The sequence below is a fragment of the Procambarus clarkii genome, chromosome 74, assembly GCF_040958095.1.
Source record: "Procambarus clarkii isolate CNS0578487 chromosome 74, FALCON_Pclarkii_2.0, whole genome shotgun sequence".
Classification (NCBI taxonomy): Eukaryota; Metazoa; Arthropoda; class Malacostraca; order Decapoda; family Cambaridae; genus Procambarus; species Procambarus clarkii.
In genome coordinates, this window is record NC_091223.1 from 20,660,275 (window position 1) to 20,677,593 (window position 17,319).

A 17,319-nucleotide genomic window follows, 5' to 3' on the forward strand; every position below is an offset into this window, starting at 1 on the left:
TGATGCAAGAGACTGTTGTGTGGAGCAGCCCGCAGGTCCACACATGCACTACAGCCCGGTTAGGCTGGCACGTCTTGCAGGAACGTGACCAGTTTGTTCTTGAAGTTCACGTTAAAATATTTCGGATTTTTCTTTATCTCTTGTATAGCTTTCTGTTCCAATTCCATTTCCTCAGACTCATATGATCGCTTCAACGTTTGTTCTGTTTCTTCCATCTCCCTGCTTAGGCTTGTTTTCCTTGCTTGTGATAGTTGTGTCTGCCTAAACATTTCCGTTTTCCTTCTCCTGTACAGTCGTCTCCGTTCTCTTTCTAGAGTGGTCCTCTTTCTGCCCCTCCTCACAGGCACGTGCTTCAAGCAGACCTTGTACGCTTCAGCTGTCAGTTGAGCTATTCCCTGTGTGGGAGTGACCGTCTCCCATTGAATGGTTGCAAGGTCTACATTTATTTTTTCCCAGTCGATCCTCTTATTGTTGAAATTGAATTGATTGAATATTCCTTCTCGCTTGTTGGGTCTCTTAGACCTACTACCGTTATTTATGCTAGTTCGCACTTCAATGAGCTTTTGGTCTGAGTATAAAGTATCTTGAGATTGTAATGTCTCTGATTAGTTCATCATTGTTTGTGAATAGCAAGTCTAGTGTGTTTTCGTTCCTAGTTGGTTCTGTAATCTGTTGATTGAGCGAGAATTTGTCACAGAATCTCAAAAGTTCTCTGACCTGTGGTTGGTTATTTCCCGGGTCATTCCCTGCTATGATATTTGTGTTTGCCGTTCTCCATCTTAGACTCGGTAAATTGAAATCTCCAAGAAAGATAATATCTGGAGCTGGGTTTGCCAGGTTATCAAGTATGTTCTCTATTTTGTGCATCTGCTCTGTGAATTCCTCCACCGTTGTATCTGGCGGTTTATATATTAGAATAATAATTAGGTTTAGTTTTTCTACCTTAATTGCAAGTACCTCTACCACCTCATTAGTTGAGTTTAGTAGTTCTGTGCATACCAGGTCCTCTTTAATATACAGACCTACTCCTCCATTTGACCTAGTTTTTCTATCACATCTATATAAATTATAATTTGGAATCCAGATTTCACCATCCATGTAATGTTTTGTATGAGTTTCCGTGAATGCCCCAAATATTGAGTTTGACTCTAATAGAAGGCCATTTATGACCTTAACTTTATTTCTTGACTTTGGCTTTAAACCTTGAATGTTTGCAAATATGAATGATTGTCCATATTGTGTGTCACTTCTGGAAGGTTTAGGTAGTTCTCCCTCCTCTCTACCCTGACCCAGGGTGTGTTGTTGTGGCAATGGTTTGTCCAGTTTTGGAAGTGATACTGGGGAGTGTGGTAGTCTCTGTGTAGTTGGGGGGTGTAGTATGTGTGGGCTTGATGACGAACCGTAGTCCAGTCTTGGGCATTTCCCCCGAGGCGTGAGGCGTGGCGCAGCCTGGTGAGGCGTGGTGTGGCGTGGCGCAGCCTGGTGAGGCGTGGTGTGGCGTGGCGCAGCCTAGTGTTGTGTTTTGAGGTATGTTGAAGTGTGGCGTAGACTGTGTAGGTGTGGCGAGAACTGGTGTGGTGTGGACTGGTGAGGTGTGGCGCAAGGTGTGGCTGGCATGGTGCCAGGTGTAGGGTGGCGGTGCCGTGGTGTCTCCCACCGAGTATCTCCCCTTCTCACCCGGATTTCCCTCTGAGTCATCGCTTGCTCTCCCCTCACCTTCCCCCTCCCTTCTTCCCTCTCACCCTCCCCTCCCCACCAGACACGTGGCCGGCTACGGCAGTAGGGGAGGGCTGTGAGGGAAGGGAGGGAGGGAGGGAAGGGAGGGAGGGCTGTGAGGGAAGGGAGGGAGGGAGGGAAGGGAGGGAGGGCTGTGAGGGAAGGGAGGGAGGGAGGGAAGGGAGGGAGGAGGAAGTGAAGGAATACAGGTCATAAGAAAGAACTTTTCACTCAGGCTGAGGAGCTAATTTTACCTGAGACGTTGAACAGAGGTGGAGGCTTCCGTTGTGGAGGGCAGGGTGGAGGCTTCCGTTGTGGAGGGCGGGGTGGAGGCTTCCGTTGTGGAGGGCAGGGTGGAGGCTTCCGTTGTGGAGGGCGGGGTGGAGGCTTCCGTTGTGGAGGGCAGGGTGGAGGCTTCCGTTGTGGAGGGCGGGGTGGAGGCTTCCGTTGTGGAGGGCGGGGTGGAGGCTTCCGTTGTGGAGGGCGGGGTGGAGGCTTCCGTTGTGGAGGGCGGGGTGGAGGCTTCCGTTGTGGAGGGCGGGGTGGAGGCTTCCGTTGTGGAGGGCAGGGTGGAGGCTTCCGTTGTGGAGGGCGGGGTGGAGGCTTCCGTTGTGGAGGGCGGGGTGGAGGCCTCCGTTGTGGAGGGCGGGGTGGAGGCTTCCGTTGTGGAGGGCGGGGTGGAGGCTTCTGTTGTGGAGGGCAGGGTGGAGGCTTCCGTTGTGGAGGGCGGGGTGGAGGCTTCCGTTGTGGAGGGCGGGGTGGAGGCTTCTGTTGTGGAGGGCAGGGTGGAGGCTTCCGTTGTGGAGGGCGGGGTGGAGGCTTCCGTTGTGGAGGGCGGGGTGGAGGCTTCCGTTGTGGAGGGCGGGGTGGAGGCTTCCGTTGTGGAGGGCGGGGTGGAGGCTTCCGTTGTGGAGGGCGGGGTGGAGGCTTCTGTTGTGGAGGGCAGGGTGGAGGCTTCCGTTGTGGAGGGCGAGGTGGAGGCTTCCGTTGTGGAGGGCGGGGTGGAGGCTTCCGTTGTGGAGGGCGGGGTGGAGGCTTCCGTTGTGGAGGGCGGGGTGGAGGCTTCCGTTGTGGAGGGCGGGGTGGAGGCTTCTGTTGTGGAGGGCATGGTGGAGGCTTCCGTTGTGGAGGGCGGGGTGGAGGCTTCCGTTGTGGAGGGCAGGGTGGAGGCTTCCGTTGTGGAGGGCAGGGTGGAGGCTTCCGTTGTGAAGGGCAGGGTGGAGGCTTCCGTTGTGGAGGGCAGGGTGGAGGCTTCCGTTGTGGAGGGCGGGGTGGAGGCTTCCGTTGTGGAGGGCAGGGTGGAGGCTTCCGTTGTGGAGGGCGGGGTGGAGGCTTCCGTTGTGGAGGGCAGGGTGGAGGCTTCCGTTGTGGAGGGCAGGGTGGAGGCTTCCGTTGTGTAGGGCGGGGTGGAGGCTTCCGTTGTGGAGGGCGGGGTGGAGGCTTCCGTTGTGGAGGGCGGGGTGGAGGCTTCCGTTGTGGAGGGCAGGGTGGAGGCTTCCGTTGTGGAGGGCGGGGTGGAAGCTTCCGTTGTGGAGGGCGGGGTGGAGGCTTCCGTTGTGGAGGGCAGGGTGGAGGCTTCCGTTGTGGAGGGCAGGGTGGAGGCTTCCGTTGTGGAGGGCAGGGTGGAGGCTTCCGTTGTGTAGGGCGGGGTGGAGGCTTCCGTTGTGGAGGGCGGGGTGGAGGCTTCCGTTGTGGAGGGCGGGGTGGAGGCTTCCGTTGTGGAGGGCGGGGTGGAGGCTTCCGTTGTGGAGGGCGGGGTGGAGGCTTCCGTTGTGGAGGGCAGGGTGGAGGCTTCCGTTGTGGAGGGCGGGGTGGAGGCTTCCGTTGTGGAGGGCGGGGTGGAGGCTTCCGTTGTGGAGGGCGGGGTGGAGGCTTCCGTTGTGGAGGGCGGGGTGGAGGCTTCTGTTGTGGAGGGCAGGGTGGAGGCTTCCGTTGTGGAGGGCGGGGTGGAGGCTTCCGTTGTGGAGGGCGGGGTGGAGGCTTCTGTTGTGGAGGGCAGGGTGGAGGCTTCCGTTGTGGAGGGCGGGGTGGAGGCTTCCGTTGTGGAGGGCGGGGTGGAGGCTTCCGTTGTGGAGGGCGGGGTGGAGGCTTCCGTTGTGGAGGGCGGGGTGGAGGCTTCCGTTGTGGAGGGCGGGGTGGAGGCTTCTGTTGTGGAGGGCAGGGTGGAGGCTTCCGTTGTGGAGGGCGAGGTGGAGGCTTCCGTTGTGGAGGGCGGGGTGGAGGCTTCCGTTGTGGAGGGCGGGGTGGAGGCTTCCGTTGTGGAGGGCGGGGTGGAGGCTTCCGTTGTGGAGGGCGGGGTGGAGTTTTCTGTTGTGGAGGGCATGGTGGAGGCTTCCGTTGTGGAGGGCGGGGTGGAGGCTTCCGTTGTGGAGGGCAGGGTGGAGGCTTCCGTTGTGGAGGGCAGGGTGGAGGCTTCCGTTGTGAAGGGCAGGGTGGAGGCTTCCGTTGTGGAGGGCAGGGTGGAGGCTTCCGTTGTGGAGGGCGGGGTGGAGGCTTCCGTTGTGGAGGGCAGGGTGGAGGCTTCCGTTGTGGAGGGCGGGGTGGAGGCTTCCGTTGTGGAGGGCAGGGTGGAGGCTTCCGTTGTGGAGGGCAGGGTGGAGGCTTCCGTTGTGTAGGGCGGGGTGGAGGCTTCCGTTGTGGAGGGCGGGGTGGAGGCTTCCGTTGTGGAGGGCGGGGTGGAGGCTTCCGTTGTGGAGGGCAGGGTGGAGGCTTCCGTTGTGGAGGGCGGGGTGGAAGCTTCCGTTGTGGAGGGCGGGGTGGAGGCTTCCGTTGTGGAGGGCAGGGTGGAGGCTTCCGTTGTGGAGGGCAGGGTGGAGGCTTCCGTTGTGGGGGGCGGGGTGGAGGCTTCCGTTGTGGAGGGCAGGGTGGAGGCTTCCGTTGTGGAGGGCAGGGTTCAAGGTTCAGACCTTGGACCTATACTGTTTCTGATATATGTAAATGATCTCCCAGAGAGTATAGAATCGTTCCTCTCATTGTTTGCTGATGATCCAAAAATTATGAGGAAGATAGTATGAGGCTACAAGATAACCTAGTTACCTCTGAGGGGTGTTGCTGTGGGACTGTAGGTTACCTCTGTGTGGTGTTGCAGTGGGACTGTAGGTTACCTCTGAGTGGTGTTGCTGTGGGACTGTAGGTTACCACTGTGTGGTGTTGCTGTGGGACTGTAGGTTACCTCTGTGTGGTGTTGCTGTGGGACTGTAGGTTACCTCTGTGTGGTGTTGCTGTGGGACTGTAGGTTACCACTGTGTGGTGTTGCTGTGGGACTGTAGGTTACCACTGTGTGGTGTTGCTGTGGGACTGTAGGTTACCTCTGTGTGGTGTTGCTGTGGGACTGTAGGTTACCTCTGTGTGGTGTTGCTGTGGGACTGTAGGTTACCACTGTGTGGTGTTGCTGTGGGACTGTAGGTTACCTCTGTGGTGTTGCAGTGGGACTGTAGGTTACCACTGTGGTGTTGCTGTGGGACTGTAGGTTACCTCTGTGTGGTGTTGCTGTGGGACTGTAGGTTACCACTGTGGTGTTGCTGTGGGACTGTAGGTTACCACTGTGTGGTGTTGCTGTGGGACTGTAGGTTACCTCTGTGAGGTGTTGCTGTGGGACTGTAGGTTACCTCTGTGGTGTTGCAGTGGGACTGTAGGTTACCACTGTGGTGTTGCTGTGGGACTGTAGGTTACCTCTGTGTGGTGTTGCTGTGGGACTGTAGGTTACCACTGTGGTGTTGCTGTGGGACTGTAGGTTACCACTGTGGTGTTGCAGTGGGACTGTAGGTTACCTCTGTGAGGTGTTGCTGTGGGACTGTAGGTTACCACTGTGGTGTTGCTGTGGGACTGTAGGTTACCTCTGTGTGGTGTTGCTGTGGGACTGTAGGTTACCTCTGTGAGGTGTTGCTGTGGGACTGTAGGTTACCTCTGTGGTGTTGCTGTGGGACTGTAGGTTACCTCTGTGAGGTGTTGCTGTGGGACTGTAGGTTACCTCTGTGTGGTGTTGCTGTGGGACTGTAGGTTACCTCTGTGAGGTGTTGCTGTGGGACTGTAGGTTACCTCTGTGGTGTTGCTGTGGGACTGTAGGTTACCTCTGTGAGGTGTTGCTGTGGGACTGTAGGTTACCTCTGTGTGGTGTTGCTGTGGGACTGTAGGTTACCTCTGTGAGGTGTTGCTGTGGGACTGTAGGTTACCTCTGTGGTGTTGCAGTGGGACTGAAGGTTACCTCTGTGTGGTGTTGCTGTGGGACTGTAGGTTACCTCTGTGTGGTGTTGCTGTGGGACTGTAGGTTACCACTGTGTGGTGTTACTGTGGGACTGTAGGTTACCTCTGTGTGGTGTTGCTGTGGGACTGTAGGTTACCTCTGTGTGGTGTTGCTGTGGGACTGAAGGTTACCTCTGTGTGGTGTTGCTGTGGGACTGTAGGTTACCACTGTGGTGTTGCTGTGGGACTGTAGGTTACCACTGTGGTGTTGCTGTGGGACTGTAGGTTACCACTGTGGTGTTGCTGTGGGACTGTAGGTTACCTCTGAGTGGTGTTGCTGTGGGACTGTAGGTTACCTCTGTGTGGTGTTGCTGTGGGACTGTAGGTTACCTCTGTGTGGTGTTGCTGTGGGACTGAAGGTTACCTCTGTGTGGTGTTGCTGTGGAACTGTAGGTTACCACTGTGGTGTTGCTGTAGGACTGTAGGTTACCGCTGTGTGGTGTTGCTGTGGGACTGTAGGTTACCACTGTGGTGTTGCTGTGGGACTGTAGGTTACCACTGTGTGGTGTTGCTGTGGGACTGTAGGTTACCTCTGAGTGGTGTTGCTGTGGGACTGTAGGTTACCTCTGAGTGGTGTTGCTGTGGAACTGTAGGTTACCACTGTGGTGTTGCTGTGGGACTGTAGGTTACCACTGTGGTGTTGCTGTGGGACTGTAGGTTACCTCTGTGTGGTGTTGCTGTGGAACTGTAGGTTACCACTGTGGTGTTGCTGTGGGACTGTAGGTTACCACTGTGGTGTTGCTGTGGGACTGTAGGTTACCTCTGTGTGGTGTTGCTGTGGGACTGTAGGTTACCACTGTGGTGTTGCTGTGGGACTGAAGGTTACCTCTGTGTGGTGTTGCTGTGGGACTGTAGGTTACCTCTGTGTGGTGTTGCTGTGGGACTGTAGGTTACCTCTGTGTGGTGTTGCTGTGGGACTGTAGGTTACCACTGTGTGGTGTTGCTGTGGGACTGAAGGTTACCACTGTGGTGTTGCTGTGGGACTGTAGGTTACCACTGTGTGGTGTTGCTGTGGGACTGTAGGTTACCTCTGTGTGGTGTTGCTGTGGGACTGTAGGTTACCTCTGTGTGGTGTTGCTGTGGGACTGTAGGTTACCACTGTGGTGTTGCTGTGGGACTGTAGGTTACCACTGTGTGGTGTTGCTGTGGGACTGTAGGTTACCTCTGTGTGGTGTTGCTGTGGGACTGTAGGTTACCTCTGTGTGGTGTTGCTGTGGGACTGTAGGTTACCACTGTGTGGTGTTGCTGTGGGACTGTAGGTTTACCTCTGTGTGGTGTTTGCTGTGGGGACTGTAGGTTACCATCTGTGTGGTGTTGCTGTGGGACTGTAGGTTACCACTGTGTGGTGTTGCTGTGGGACTGTAGGTTACCACTGTGGTGTTGCTGTGGGACTGTAGGTTACCTCTGTGTGGTGTTGCTGTGGGACTGTAGGTTACCACTGTGTGGTGTTGCTGTGGGACTGTAGGTTACCTCTGTGTGGTGTTGCTGTGGGACTGTAGGTTACCACTGTGTGGTGTTGCTGTGGGACTGTAGGTTACCTCTGTGTGGTGTTGCTGTGGGACTGTAGGTTACCTCTGTGTGGTGTTGCTGTGGGACTGTAGGTTACCTCTGTGTGGTGTTGCTGTGGGACTGTAGGTTACCTCTGTGTGGTGTTGCTGTGGGACTGTAGGTTACCACTGTGTGGTGTTGCTGTGGGACTGTAGGTTACCACTGTGTGGTGTTGCTGTGGGACTGTAGGTTACCACTGTGTGGTGTTGCTGTGGGACTGTAGGTTACCTCTGTGTGGTGTTGCTGTGGGACTGTAGGTTACCACTGTGTGGTGTTGCTGTGGGACTGTAGGTTACCTCTGTGTGGTGTTGCTGTGGGACTGTAGGTTACCACTGTGTGGTGTTGCTGTGGGACTGTAGGTTACCACTGTGGTGTTGCTGTGGGACTGTAGGTTACCACTGTGTGGTGTTGCTGTGGGACTGTAGGTTACCTCTGTGTGGTGTTGCTGTGGGACTGTAGGTTACCTCTGTGTGGTGTTGCTGTGGGACTGTAGGTTACCACTGTGGTGTTGCTGTGGGACTGTAGGTTACCTCTGTGTGGTGTTGCTGTGGGACTGTAGGTTACCTCTGTGTGGTGTTGCTGTGGGACTGTAGGTTACCTCTGTGTGGTGTTGCTGTGGGACTGTGGGTTACCACTGTGTGGTGTTGCTGTGGGACTGTAGGTTACCTCTGAGGGGTGTTGCTGTGGGACTGTAGGTTACCACTGTGTGGTGTTACTGTGGGACTGTAGGTTACCACTGTGGTGTTGCTGTGGGACTGTAGGTTACCTCTGTGTGGTGTTGCTGTGGGACTGTAGGTTACCTCTGTGTGGTGTTGCTGTGGGACTGTAGGTTACCTCTGTGTGGTGTTGCTGTGGGACTGTAGGTTACCACTGTGTGGTGTTGCTGTGGGACTGTAGGTTACCTCTGAGGGGTGTTGCTGTGGGACTGTAGGTTACCTCTGAGGGGTGTTGCTGTGGGACTGTGGGTTACCTCTGAGGGGTGTTGCTGTGGGACTGTAGGTTACCTCTGTGTGGTGTTGCTGTGGGACTGTAGGTTACCACTGTGTGGTGTTGCTGTGGGACTGTAGGTTACCACTGTGTGGTGTTGCTGTGGGACTGTAGGTTACCTCTGAGTGGTGTTGCTGTGGGACTGTAGGTTACCTCTGAGGGGTGTTGCTGTGGGACTGTAGGTTACCTCTGAGTGGTGTTGCTGTGGGACTGTAGGTTACCTCTGAGGGGTGTTGCTGTGGGACTGTAGGTTACCTCTGAGTGGTGTTGCTGTGGGACTGTAGGTTACCTCTGAGTGGTGTTGCTGTGGGACTGTAGGTTACCACTGTGTGGTGTTGCTGTGGGACTGAAGGTTACCACTGTGTGGTGTTACTGTGGGACTGTAGGTTACCACTGTGGTGTTGCTGTGGGACTGTAGGTTACCTCTGTGTGGTGTTGCTGTGGGACTGAAGGTTACCACTGTGTGGTGTTGCTGTGGGACTGTAGGTTACCACTGTGGTGTTGCTGTGGGACTGTAGGTTACCACTGTGGTGTTGCTGTGGGACTGTAGGTTACCTCTGTGTGGTGTTGCTGTGGGACTGTAGGTTACCTCTGTGTGGTGTTGCTGTGGGACTGTGGGTTACCACTGTGTGGTGTTGCTGTGGGACTGAAGGTTACCACTGTGTGGTGTTACTGTGGGACTGAAGGTTACCACTGTGTGGTGTTGCTGTGGGACTGTAGGTTACCTCTGTGGTGTTGCTGTGGGACTGTAGGTTACCTCTGTGTGGTGTTGCTGTGGGACTGTAGGTTACCACTGTGTGGTGTTGCTGTGGGACTGAAGGTTACCACTGTGTGGTGTTACTGTGGGACTGAAGGTTACCACTGTGTGGTGTTGCTGTGGGACTGAAGGTTACCACTGTGTGGTGTTGCTGTGGGACTGTAGGTTACCACTGTGGTGTTGCTGTGGGACTGTAGGTTACCTCTGTGTGGTGTTGCTGTGGGACTGTAGGTTACCTCTGTGTGGTGTTGCTGTGGGACTGTAGGTTACCACTGTGTGGTGTTGCTGTGGGACTGTAGGTTACCTCTGTGGTGTTGCAGTGGGACTGTAGGTTACCACTGTGGTGTTGCTGTGGGACTGAAGGTTACCACTGTGGTGTTGCTGTGGGACTGTAGGTTACCACTGTGGTGTTGCTGTGGGACTGTAGGTTACCACTGTGTGGTGTTGCTGTGGGACTGAAGGTTACCACTGTGTGGTGTTACTGTGGGACTGAAGGTTACCACTGTGTGGTGTTGCTGTGGGACTGAAGGTTACCACTGTGTGGTGTTGCTGTGGGACTGTAGGTTACCTCTGTGGTGTTGCTGTGGGACTGTAGGTTACCTCTGTGTGGTGTTGCTGTGGGACTGTAGGTTACCACTGTGTGGTGTTGCTGTGGGACTGAAGGTTACCACTGTGTGGTGTTACTGTGGGACTGAAGGTTACCACTGTGTGGTGTTGCTGTGGGACTGTAGGTTACCACTGTGGTGTTGCTGTGGGACTGTAGGTTACCTCTGTGTGGTGTTGCTGTGGGACTGTAGGTTACCTCTGTGTGGTGTTGCTGTGGGACTGTAGGTTACCACTGTGTGGTGTTGCTGTGGGACTGAAGGTTACCACTGTGTGGTGTTACTGTGGGACTGAAGGTTACCACTGTGTGGTGTTGCTGTGGGACTGTAGGTTACCACTGTGTGGTGTTGCTGTGGGACTGTAGGTTACCACTGTGGTGTTGCTGTGGGACTGAAGGTTACCACTGTGTGGTGTTGCTGTGGGACTGTAGGTTACCTCTGTGTGGTGTTACTGTGGGACTGTAGGTTACCTCTGTGTGGTGTTGCTGTGGGACTGTAGGTTACCACTGTGAGGTGTTACTGTGGGACTGAAGGTTACCACTGTGTGGTGTTGCTGTGGGACTGTAGGTTACCACTGTGTGGTGTTGCTGTGGGACTGAAGGTTACCACTGTGTGGTGTTGCTGTGGGACTGAAGGTTACCACTGTGTGGTGTTGCTGTGGGACTGAAGGTTACCACTGTGTGGTGTTGCTGTGGGACTGTAGGTTACCACTGTGTGGTGTTGCTGTGGGACTGTAGGTTACCACTGTGGTGTTGCTGTGGGACTGAAGGTTACCACTGTGTGGTGTTGCTGTGGGACTGTAGGTTACCTCTGTGTGGTGTTACTGTGGGACTGTAGGTTACCTCTGTGTGGTGTTGCTGTGGGACTGTAGGTTACCACTGTGAGGTGTTGCTGTGGGACTGTAGGTTACCACTGTGTGGTGTTGCTGTGGGACTGTAGGTTACCTCTGTGTGGTGTTGCTGTGGGACTGTAGGTTACCTCTGTGTGGTGTTGCTGTGGGACTGTAGGTTACCTCTGTGTGGTGTTGCTGTGGGACTGTAGGTTACCTCTGTGTGGTGTTGCTGTGGGACTGTAGGTTACCTCTGTGTGGTGTTGCTGTGGGACTGTAGGTTACCTCTGTGTGGTGTTGCTGTGGGACTGTAGGTTACCTCTGTGTGGTGTTGCTGTGGGACTGTAGGTTACCACTGTGTGGTGTTGCTGTGGGACTGTAGGTTACCTCTGTGTGGTGTTGCTGTGGGACTGTAGGTTACCTCTGTGTGGTGTTGCTGTGGGACTGTAGGTTACCACTGTGTGGTGTTGCTGTGGGACTGTAGGTTACCTCTGTGTGGTGTTGCTGTGGGACTGTAGGTTACCTCTGTGTGGTGTTACTGTGGGACTGTAGGTTACCACTGTGTGGTGTTGCTGTGGGACTGTAGGTTACCTCTGTGTGGTGTTGCTGTGGGACTGTAGGTTACCTCTGTGTGGTGTTACTGTGGGACTGTAGGTTACCACTGTGTGGTGTTGCTGTGGGACTGTAGGTTACCTCTGTGTGGTGTTGCTGTGGAACTGTAGGTTACCACTGTGGTGTTGCTGTGGGACTGTAGGTTACCTCTGAGTGGTGTTGCTGTGGGACTGTAGGTTACCTCTGTGTGGTGTTGCTGTGGAACTGTAGGTTACCACTGTGGTGTTGCTGTGGGACTGTAGGTTACCTCTGAGTGGTGTTGCTGTGGGACTGTGGGTTACCTCTGAGGGGTGTTGCTGTGGGACTGTAGGTTACCTCTGAGTGGTGTTGCTGTGGGACTGTAGGTTACCACTGTGTGGTGTTGCTGTGGGACTGTAGGTTACCACTGTGGTGTTGCTGTGGGACTGTAGGTTACCTCTGTGTGGTGTTGCTGTGGGACTGTAGGTTACCACTGTGTGGTGTTGCTGTGGGACTGTAGGTTACCTCTGTGTGGTGTTGCTGTGGGACTGTAGGTTACCACTGTGGTGTTGCTGTGGGACTGTAGGTTACCACTGTGTGGTGTTGCTGTGGGACTGTAGGTTACCACTGTGTGGTGTTGCTGTGGGACTGTAGGTTACCACTGTGGTGTTGCTGTGGGACTGTAGGTTACCACTGTGGTGTTGCTGTGGGACTGTAGGTTACCACTGTGGTGTTGCTGTGGGACTGTAGGTTACCACTGTGTGGTGTTGCTGTGGGACTGTAGGTTACCACTGTGGTGTTGCTGTGGGACTGTAGGTTACCACTGTGTGGTGTTGCTGTGGGACTGTAGGTTACCACTGTGGTGTTGCTGTGGGACTGTAGGTTACCACTGTGGTGTTGCTGTGGGACTGTAGGTTACCACTGTGGTGTTGCTGTGGGACTGTAGGTTACCACTGTGTGGTGTTGCTGTGGGACTGTAGGTTACCACTGTGGTGTTGCTGTGGGACTGTAGGTTACCACTGTGGTGTTGCTGTGGGACTGTAGGTTACCACTGTGGTGTTGCTGTGGGACTGTAGGTTACCTCTGAGTGGTGTTGATGTGGGACTGTAGGTTACCTCTGTGGTGTTGCTGTGGGACTGTAGGTTACCTCTGTGAGGTGTTGCTGTGGAACTGTAGGTTACCACTGTGTGGTGTTGCTGTGGGACTGTAGGTTACCTCTGTGAGGTGTTGCTGTGGAACTGTAGGTTACCACTGTGGTGTTGCTGTGGGACTGTAGGTTACCACTGTGGTGTTGCTGTGGGACTGTAGGTTACCTCTGAGGGGTGTTGCTGTGGGACTGTAGGTTACCTCTGTGTGGTGTTGCTGTGGGACTGTAGGTTACCTCTGAGGGGTGTTGCTGTGGGACTGTAGGTTACCACTGTGGTGTTGCTGTGGGACATAACACCTAGCAAAGTAGTGTGGGAGACCGCACTATATGCGGGTATGACCGCAAGCGGCTGTCAAAACTAGCTGTAGTTGCTGTAATAATTATTTCCAATGGAGCCGCCGGGAAAGAATTAGGAACATGTTGTTGCTAGAGTTTACATTTCGGGTTTATCATTAGTGGCTAAAACCAGCGGATTGGTTTATCACACGACCGAATGTGTTAAGTTAAAATTCGACTTAAGATGCATAGCAGATGTCTCAAGGAGGGAGATGACGACCTCAAACATTATATGTTGGGGAGTAAATATCTACCTGTGCGTGGCTTGGGTACGTCATGATCCAGCGGTCGACGTGTGGCGCTTGGCTTGCAAGGCAGTGTGTTTGGGTAGGGCGGCTGAATGGTTATTATCACAGTGAACTAACAGACTAATTTTCCCCAGGTGCTGGGGAGGCTGTGTGTGTGTGTGTGTGTGTGTGTGTGTGTGTGTGTGTGTGTGTGTGTGTGTGTGTGTGTGTGTGTGTGTGTGTGTGTGTGTGTGTGTGTGTGTTATTAATGTTGAGGGAGTTTGTGAGACCTAAGTGTACCCACACCTGTTGACAATACCCAAACTGGTTCACTAATACCCGGGGGTGACGAGGGGGGTATTAGCGGGTCCTTGGTAACCCAGGAGGGTGCCCCTAGGTACCTCTAAACTTATCCAATTTACACCCATTGTTGTGTGTTCTGTCCTGTGTTGATACTTTTAATACCCTATTAATATCCCCTTTGTTATGTCCATTCATCCACTTGTGAACCTCTATCAAGTCACCGCTAACTCTTCACCTTGCCAGTGAATGCAATTTAAGCTTTGTCAATCTTTTTTCATATGATATGTTTCTAATTTGGGGGATTAACTTTGTCATCCTACGCTGGACGCGTTCTAGTGAGCTTATATACATTCTATAGTACGGCGACCAAAACTGAACTGCATAATCTAAATGGGGCCTAACCAGAGCAAGATATAGCAGAACAACAGCACCAGGTGTCTTATTACTAATGCTTCGATAAATAATTCCCAGTGTCCTTTTCGCTTTATTACGAACATTTATGCATTGATTTTTTGGTTTTAAATTCTTACTAATGATAACTCCCAAATCCCTTTCGCAATCCGGCTTCGCAATCGCAACACCATCTAGCTCGTATCTTGTTTCTCTATCATCATAATCTGGCCTCAAAATCTTATATTTGTCAGCATTAAACTGCATCTGCCTATTTAGATCGTCTAAATATGGTTAGACGATTCATTTGCTTTAATGATTCATGTCATAAACAAACATTTGGCGTGGCGATGGGTAATCCCTTCTCCCCGGGTTTGTGCAGTTTGTACATGGAGTGTTTTGAAACCAATATCTTACCCAGGATTTTACCCTCGAAGTTGGTGTGGTATAGGTACGTCGATGATATTTTATGCCTGTGGCCGGTTAACCATGACCAAACTGATTTCATCATTCAGCTTAATTCGCTGGTTCTGTTAATTTAATTCACAATTGAGTATGAAGAGAACAGTGTTCTGCCTTTTTTAGACATCATGATTCATAGAATTAGTACGAGTCTCAAATTCAATGTGTATAGGAAACCTACCAATGTGTGCTCGTATGTTCATTTTTATTCAAATCATGTTCAGGTTAAGCGGGCAGTATTTTCTGGAATGTTTCCTGGAGCCCTGAGAGTTTGCAGCCCGGAATTTTTTGATGACGAAATAATGAATTATTTGAAATTGGGAAGAAGTTAAAATACCCGAAATCGGTCTTGGATTTCGCGTTTGGTCAAGAAAAAAGACGTTCTACAAACACGCTTCCAAGTCTAAACCAGAACTGAAAACTTCGTTGGTATTTACCATATTTTGATGGACTCGTAAATCTTGCCCCGGCCCTGAAAAACCTTAATATTAACCCAATGTTCAAAAATAATAATAAAGTTAAGTCCATGTTAATTAAGAACTCTCCCTCGTCTGTAGCAGGTTGTGTGTACTCCATCCCTTGTAATGAGTGTGCATGTGTTTCTTCACGTGCTTCTCTTTCTTCACGTTTAAAACAACATTCATATGCTATTCGTACAGCCCAGCACTTCAGTGCATTGTATTTACAATCCAGTTTAGGTGATCATTCTATCGACTTCGGAGGGGCAAAATGTATTGTTAAAAGTAAGGGTTTCGGTGAACGAAATGTGGTTGAGTCTGCTCTGATCAAACATTGTAACAACAGCCTTAATGTGAGCCCTACATACATTATATATACCATACATTTAACATGTGTTTATTTATTTATTTATTTATTTATTCCTATCCATCGGCACATATATATATTATCCACTTTTTTGTTTTGTACAGTTATCCTTATTTGCCCCTTTTCCTTCGGCTTCTTGTTGTTGTTGTTTTAGATTCAGCTGCTCGGAACAATAAGTTCCAAGTAGCACGGGCTATGGTGAGCCCGTAAGTGGAGCCACTGTCTGTATCAATAGCTGATACTGGAGATCTGGAGATGATGGGGTCTTCAAGGTGGATTTCAGCCTCGGAGGGCTGACTGTAACAGTTATGGAGCTGGTGGGTTTGTGTTGACCTCTAGGTCTTCCGCTTTTTCTTTGTCTGAGCCAAGCTGACGTTTGGTGAGGTGGCCTCCATGAGGAAGTCTTGTATGGAGTGTCGAATTTGTGCTGTGGCGGTGGAGCTCCTACTAAGATTTCCGCGTCTGAAGAGTCCGTAACAACTGTAGTTGGTGATATCGACTTTGGTCTCGCAGCCTGAGGTAGGCTCAGGTGTCGTGGATTACTAGTAGAAGCTATCTCAGGAACATTGGTGGTGGTGTCCGTACTTGTAGACAGCACGTGTGCTAGTGCATCAGCTGAGATGGTGATGGTAGGAGTGTTGGGAGCTGGGCAGGGAAATACCTCTATTTGTGCATCCCGGGTCTTGGGTTTCCTTCGGCCTTCTCTTCCCCTTTTATCCATAGGGTAAAGGTATTTCTTATTCCGACTTTTATCCTGTTATTCATTCCTCCATCCTTGCCCGTTGGCAAGGTTGTGTGTCCTCTGTTGGTTAATAACAAGCGGCGTGCTCTCAAACGTAGTGTGTCCCCACGGCCTTCCTCCTACCACCGTAACCGGCGGTGGGAAACTGCTTTGGCAAGGCTGCGGATTGGCCATATTCTCTTAACCCACGGTCACTTAATGGAGCGCCGCCCTGCTCCTAATTGTCCAAATTGCGTTGTCCCTCTTACAGTTGTGCATATCCTTGTTGAATGTCCTGACTTCCAGGACGAGTGTATCTTGCTTTCCGATCGTCCCTCGCGGTCACTTGTCCCTCGATAGAATTCTTGGTGAATCGGATACTTTTGATATCCTTCGCCTTATGCGTTTCTGTTCTCGTATTGGCATTCTTGGTGATATTTAGCGCCCTCTGATTATTTCGCACTTTGATGGTGCTACATAGCCTTCCCGGTTTGGTGCCTTCTTTTGATAATTACCTTACCTTACCTTTTATCCATAGGTATCATTCCCTATCTTGGTGGTCAGGTGACCTGCCCTGGCGGGTATTAGGACAGCCTACCACGTATCCTTCTTCAGTCTACTTTGCTCTGATGAAGGCGAATTGATCCGAAAACGCGTTAAGCATTCTCTATTTTCACATATGGTTTTTATATGCATACTTAGATCAGTGTTTTGTGATTGTTGTTACAAATATATATATATATATATATATATATATATATATATATATATATATATATATATATATATATATATATATATATATGCGAACAAGCCTGAATGGTCCCCAGGACAATATGCAACTGAAAACTCACACCCCAGAAGTGACTCGAACCCATACTCCCAGAAGCAACGCAACTGGTATGTACAAGACGCCTTAATCCACTTGACCATCACGACCGGACATAATGAGGTGATAGCCGAGGCTATCACCTCATTATAATGGTGATAGTCCGGCTATCACCATTATTATGTTCGCATTTGTGTTCCTCACGTGTGCCCCAAAGAATGAGGTGATTTGGTAAAATGCTATGCCCAAGATTACTATCCGAGTGCCGGCGGTGGGGTGGTTCAAATAGCCTCGGCTATCACCTCATTATGTCCGGTCGTGATGGTCAAGTGGATTAAGGCGTCTTGTACATACCAGTTGCGTTGCTTCTGGGAGTATGGGTTCGAGTCACTTCTGGGGTGTGAGTTTTCAGTTGCATATTGTCCTGGGGACCATTCAGGCTTGTTCGCATTTGTGTTCCTCACGTGTGCCCCAAAGAATGAGGTGATTTGGTAAAATGCTATGCCCAAGATTACTATCCGAGTGCCGGCGGTGGGGTGGTTCAAATAGCCTCGGCTATCACCTCATTATGTCCGGTCGTGATGGTCAAGTGGATTAAGGCGTCTTGTACATACCAGTTGCGTTGCTTCTGGGAGTATGGGTTCGAGTCACTTCTGGGGTGTGAGTTTTCAGTTGCATATTGTCCTGGGGACCATTCAGGCTTGTTCGCATTTGTGTTCCTCACGTGTGCCCCAAAGAATGAGGTGATTTGGTAAAATGCTATGCCCAAGATTACTATCCGAGTGCCGGCGGTGGGGTGGTTCAAATAGCCTCGGCTATCACCTCATT

At 51.9% G+C, this 17,319-nt stretch overlaps 2 protein-coding genes across 5 annotated transcripts in view; one reads left to right on the plus strand and one right to left on the minus strand.

The window, feature by feature from the left end:
* The window catches only part of LOC123767427 (mitogen-activated protein kinase kinase kinase 7), a 685,923-nt gene that overhangs the window by 581,397 nt on the left and 87,207 nt on the right, over positions 1 to 17,319 (plus strand). The gene's annotated exons all lie outside the window — the stretch shown is intronic.
* Positions 1,967 to 15,662, minus strand: LOC138356752 (uncharacterized). Its single transcript, XM_069313076.1, has 2 exons — positions 15,527 to 15,662; positions 1,967 to 4,587 (listed from the first exon to the last, which is right to left on the minus strand). Exons 1-2 carry the CDS (start codon positions 15,660 to 15,662, stop codon positions 1,967 to 1,969), a joined length of 2,757 nt encoding a protein of 918 aa, XP_069169177.1.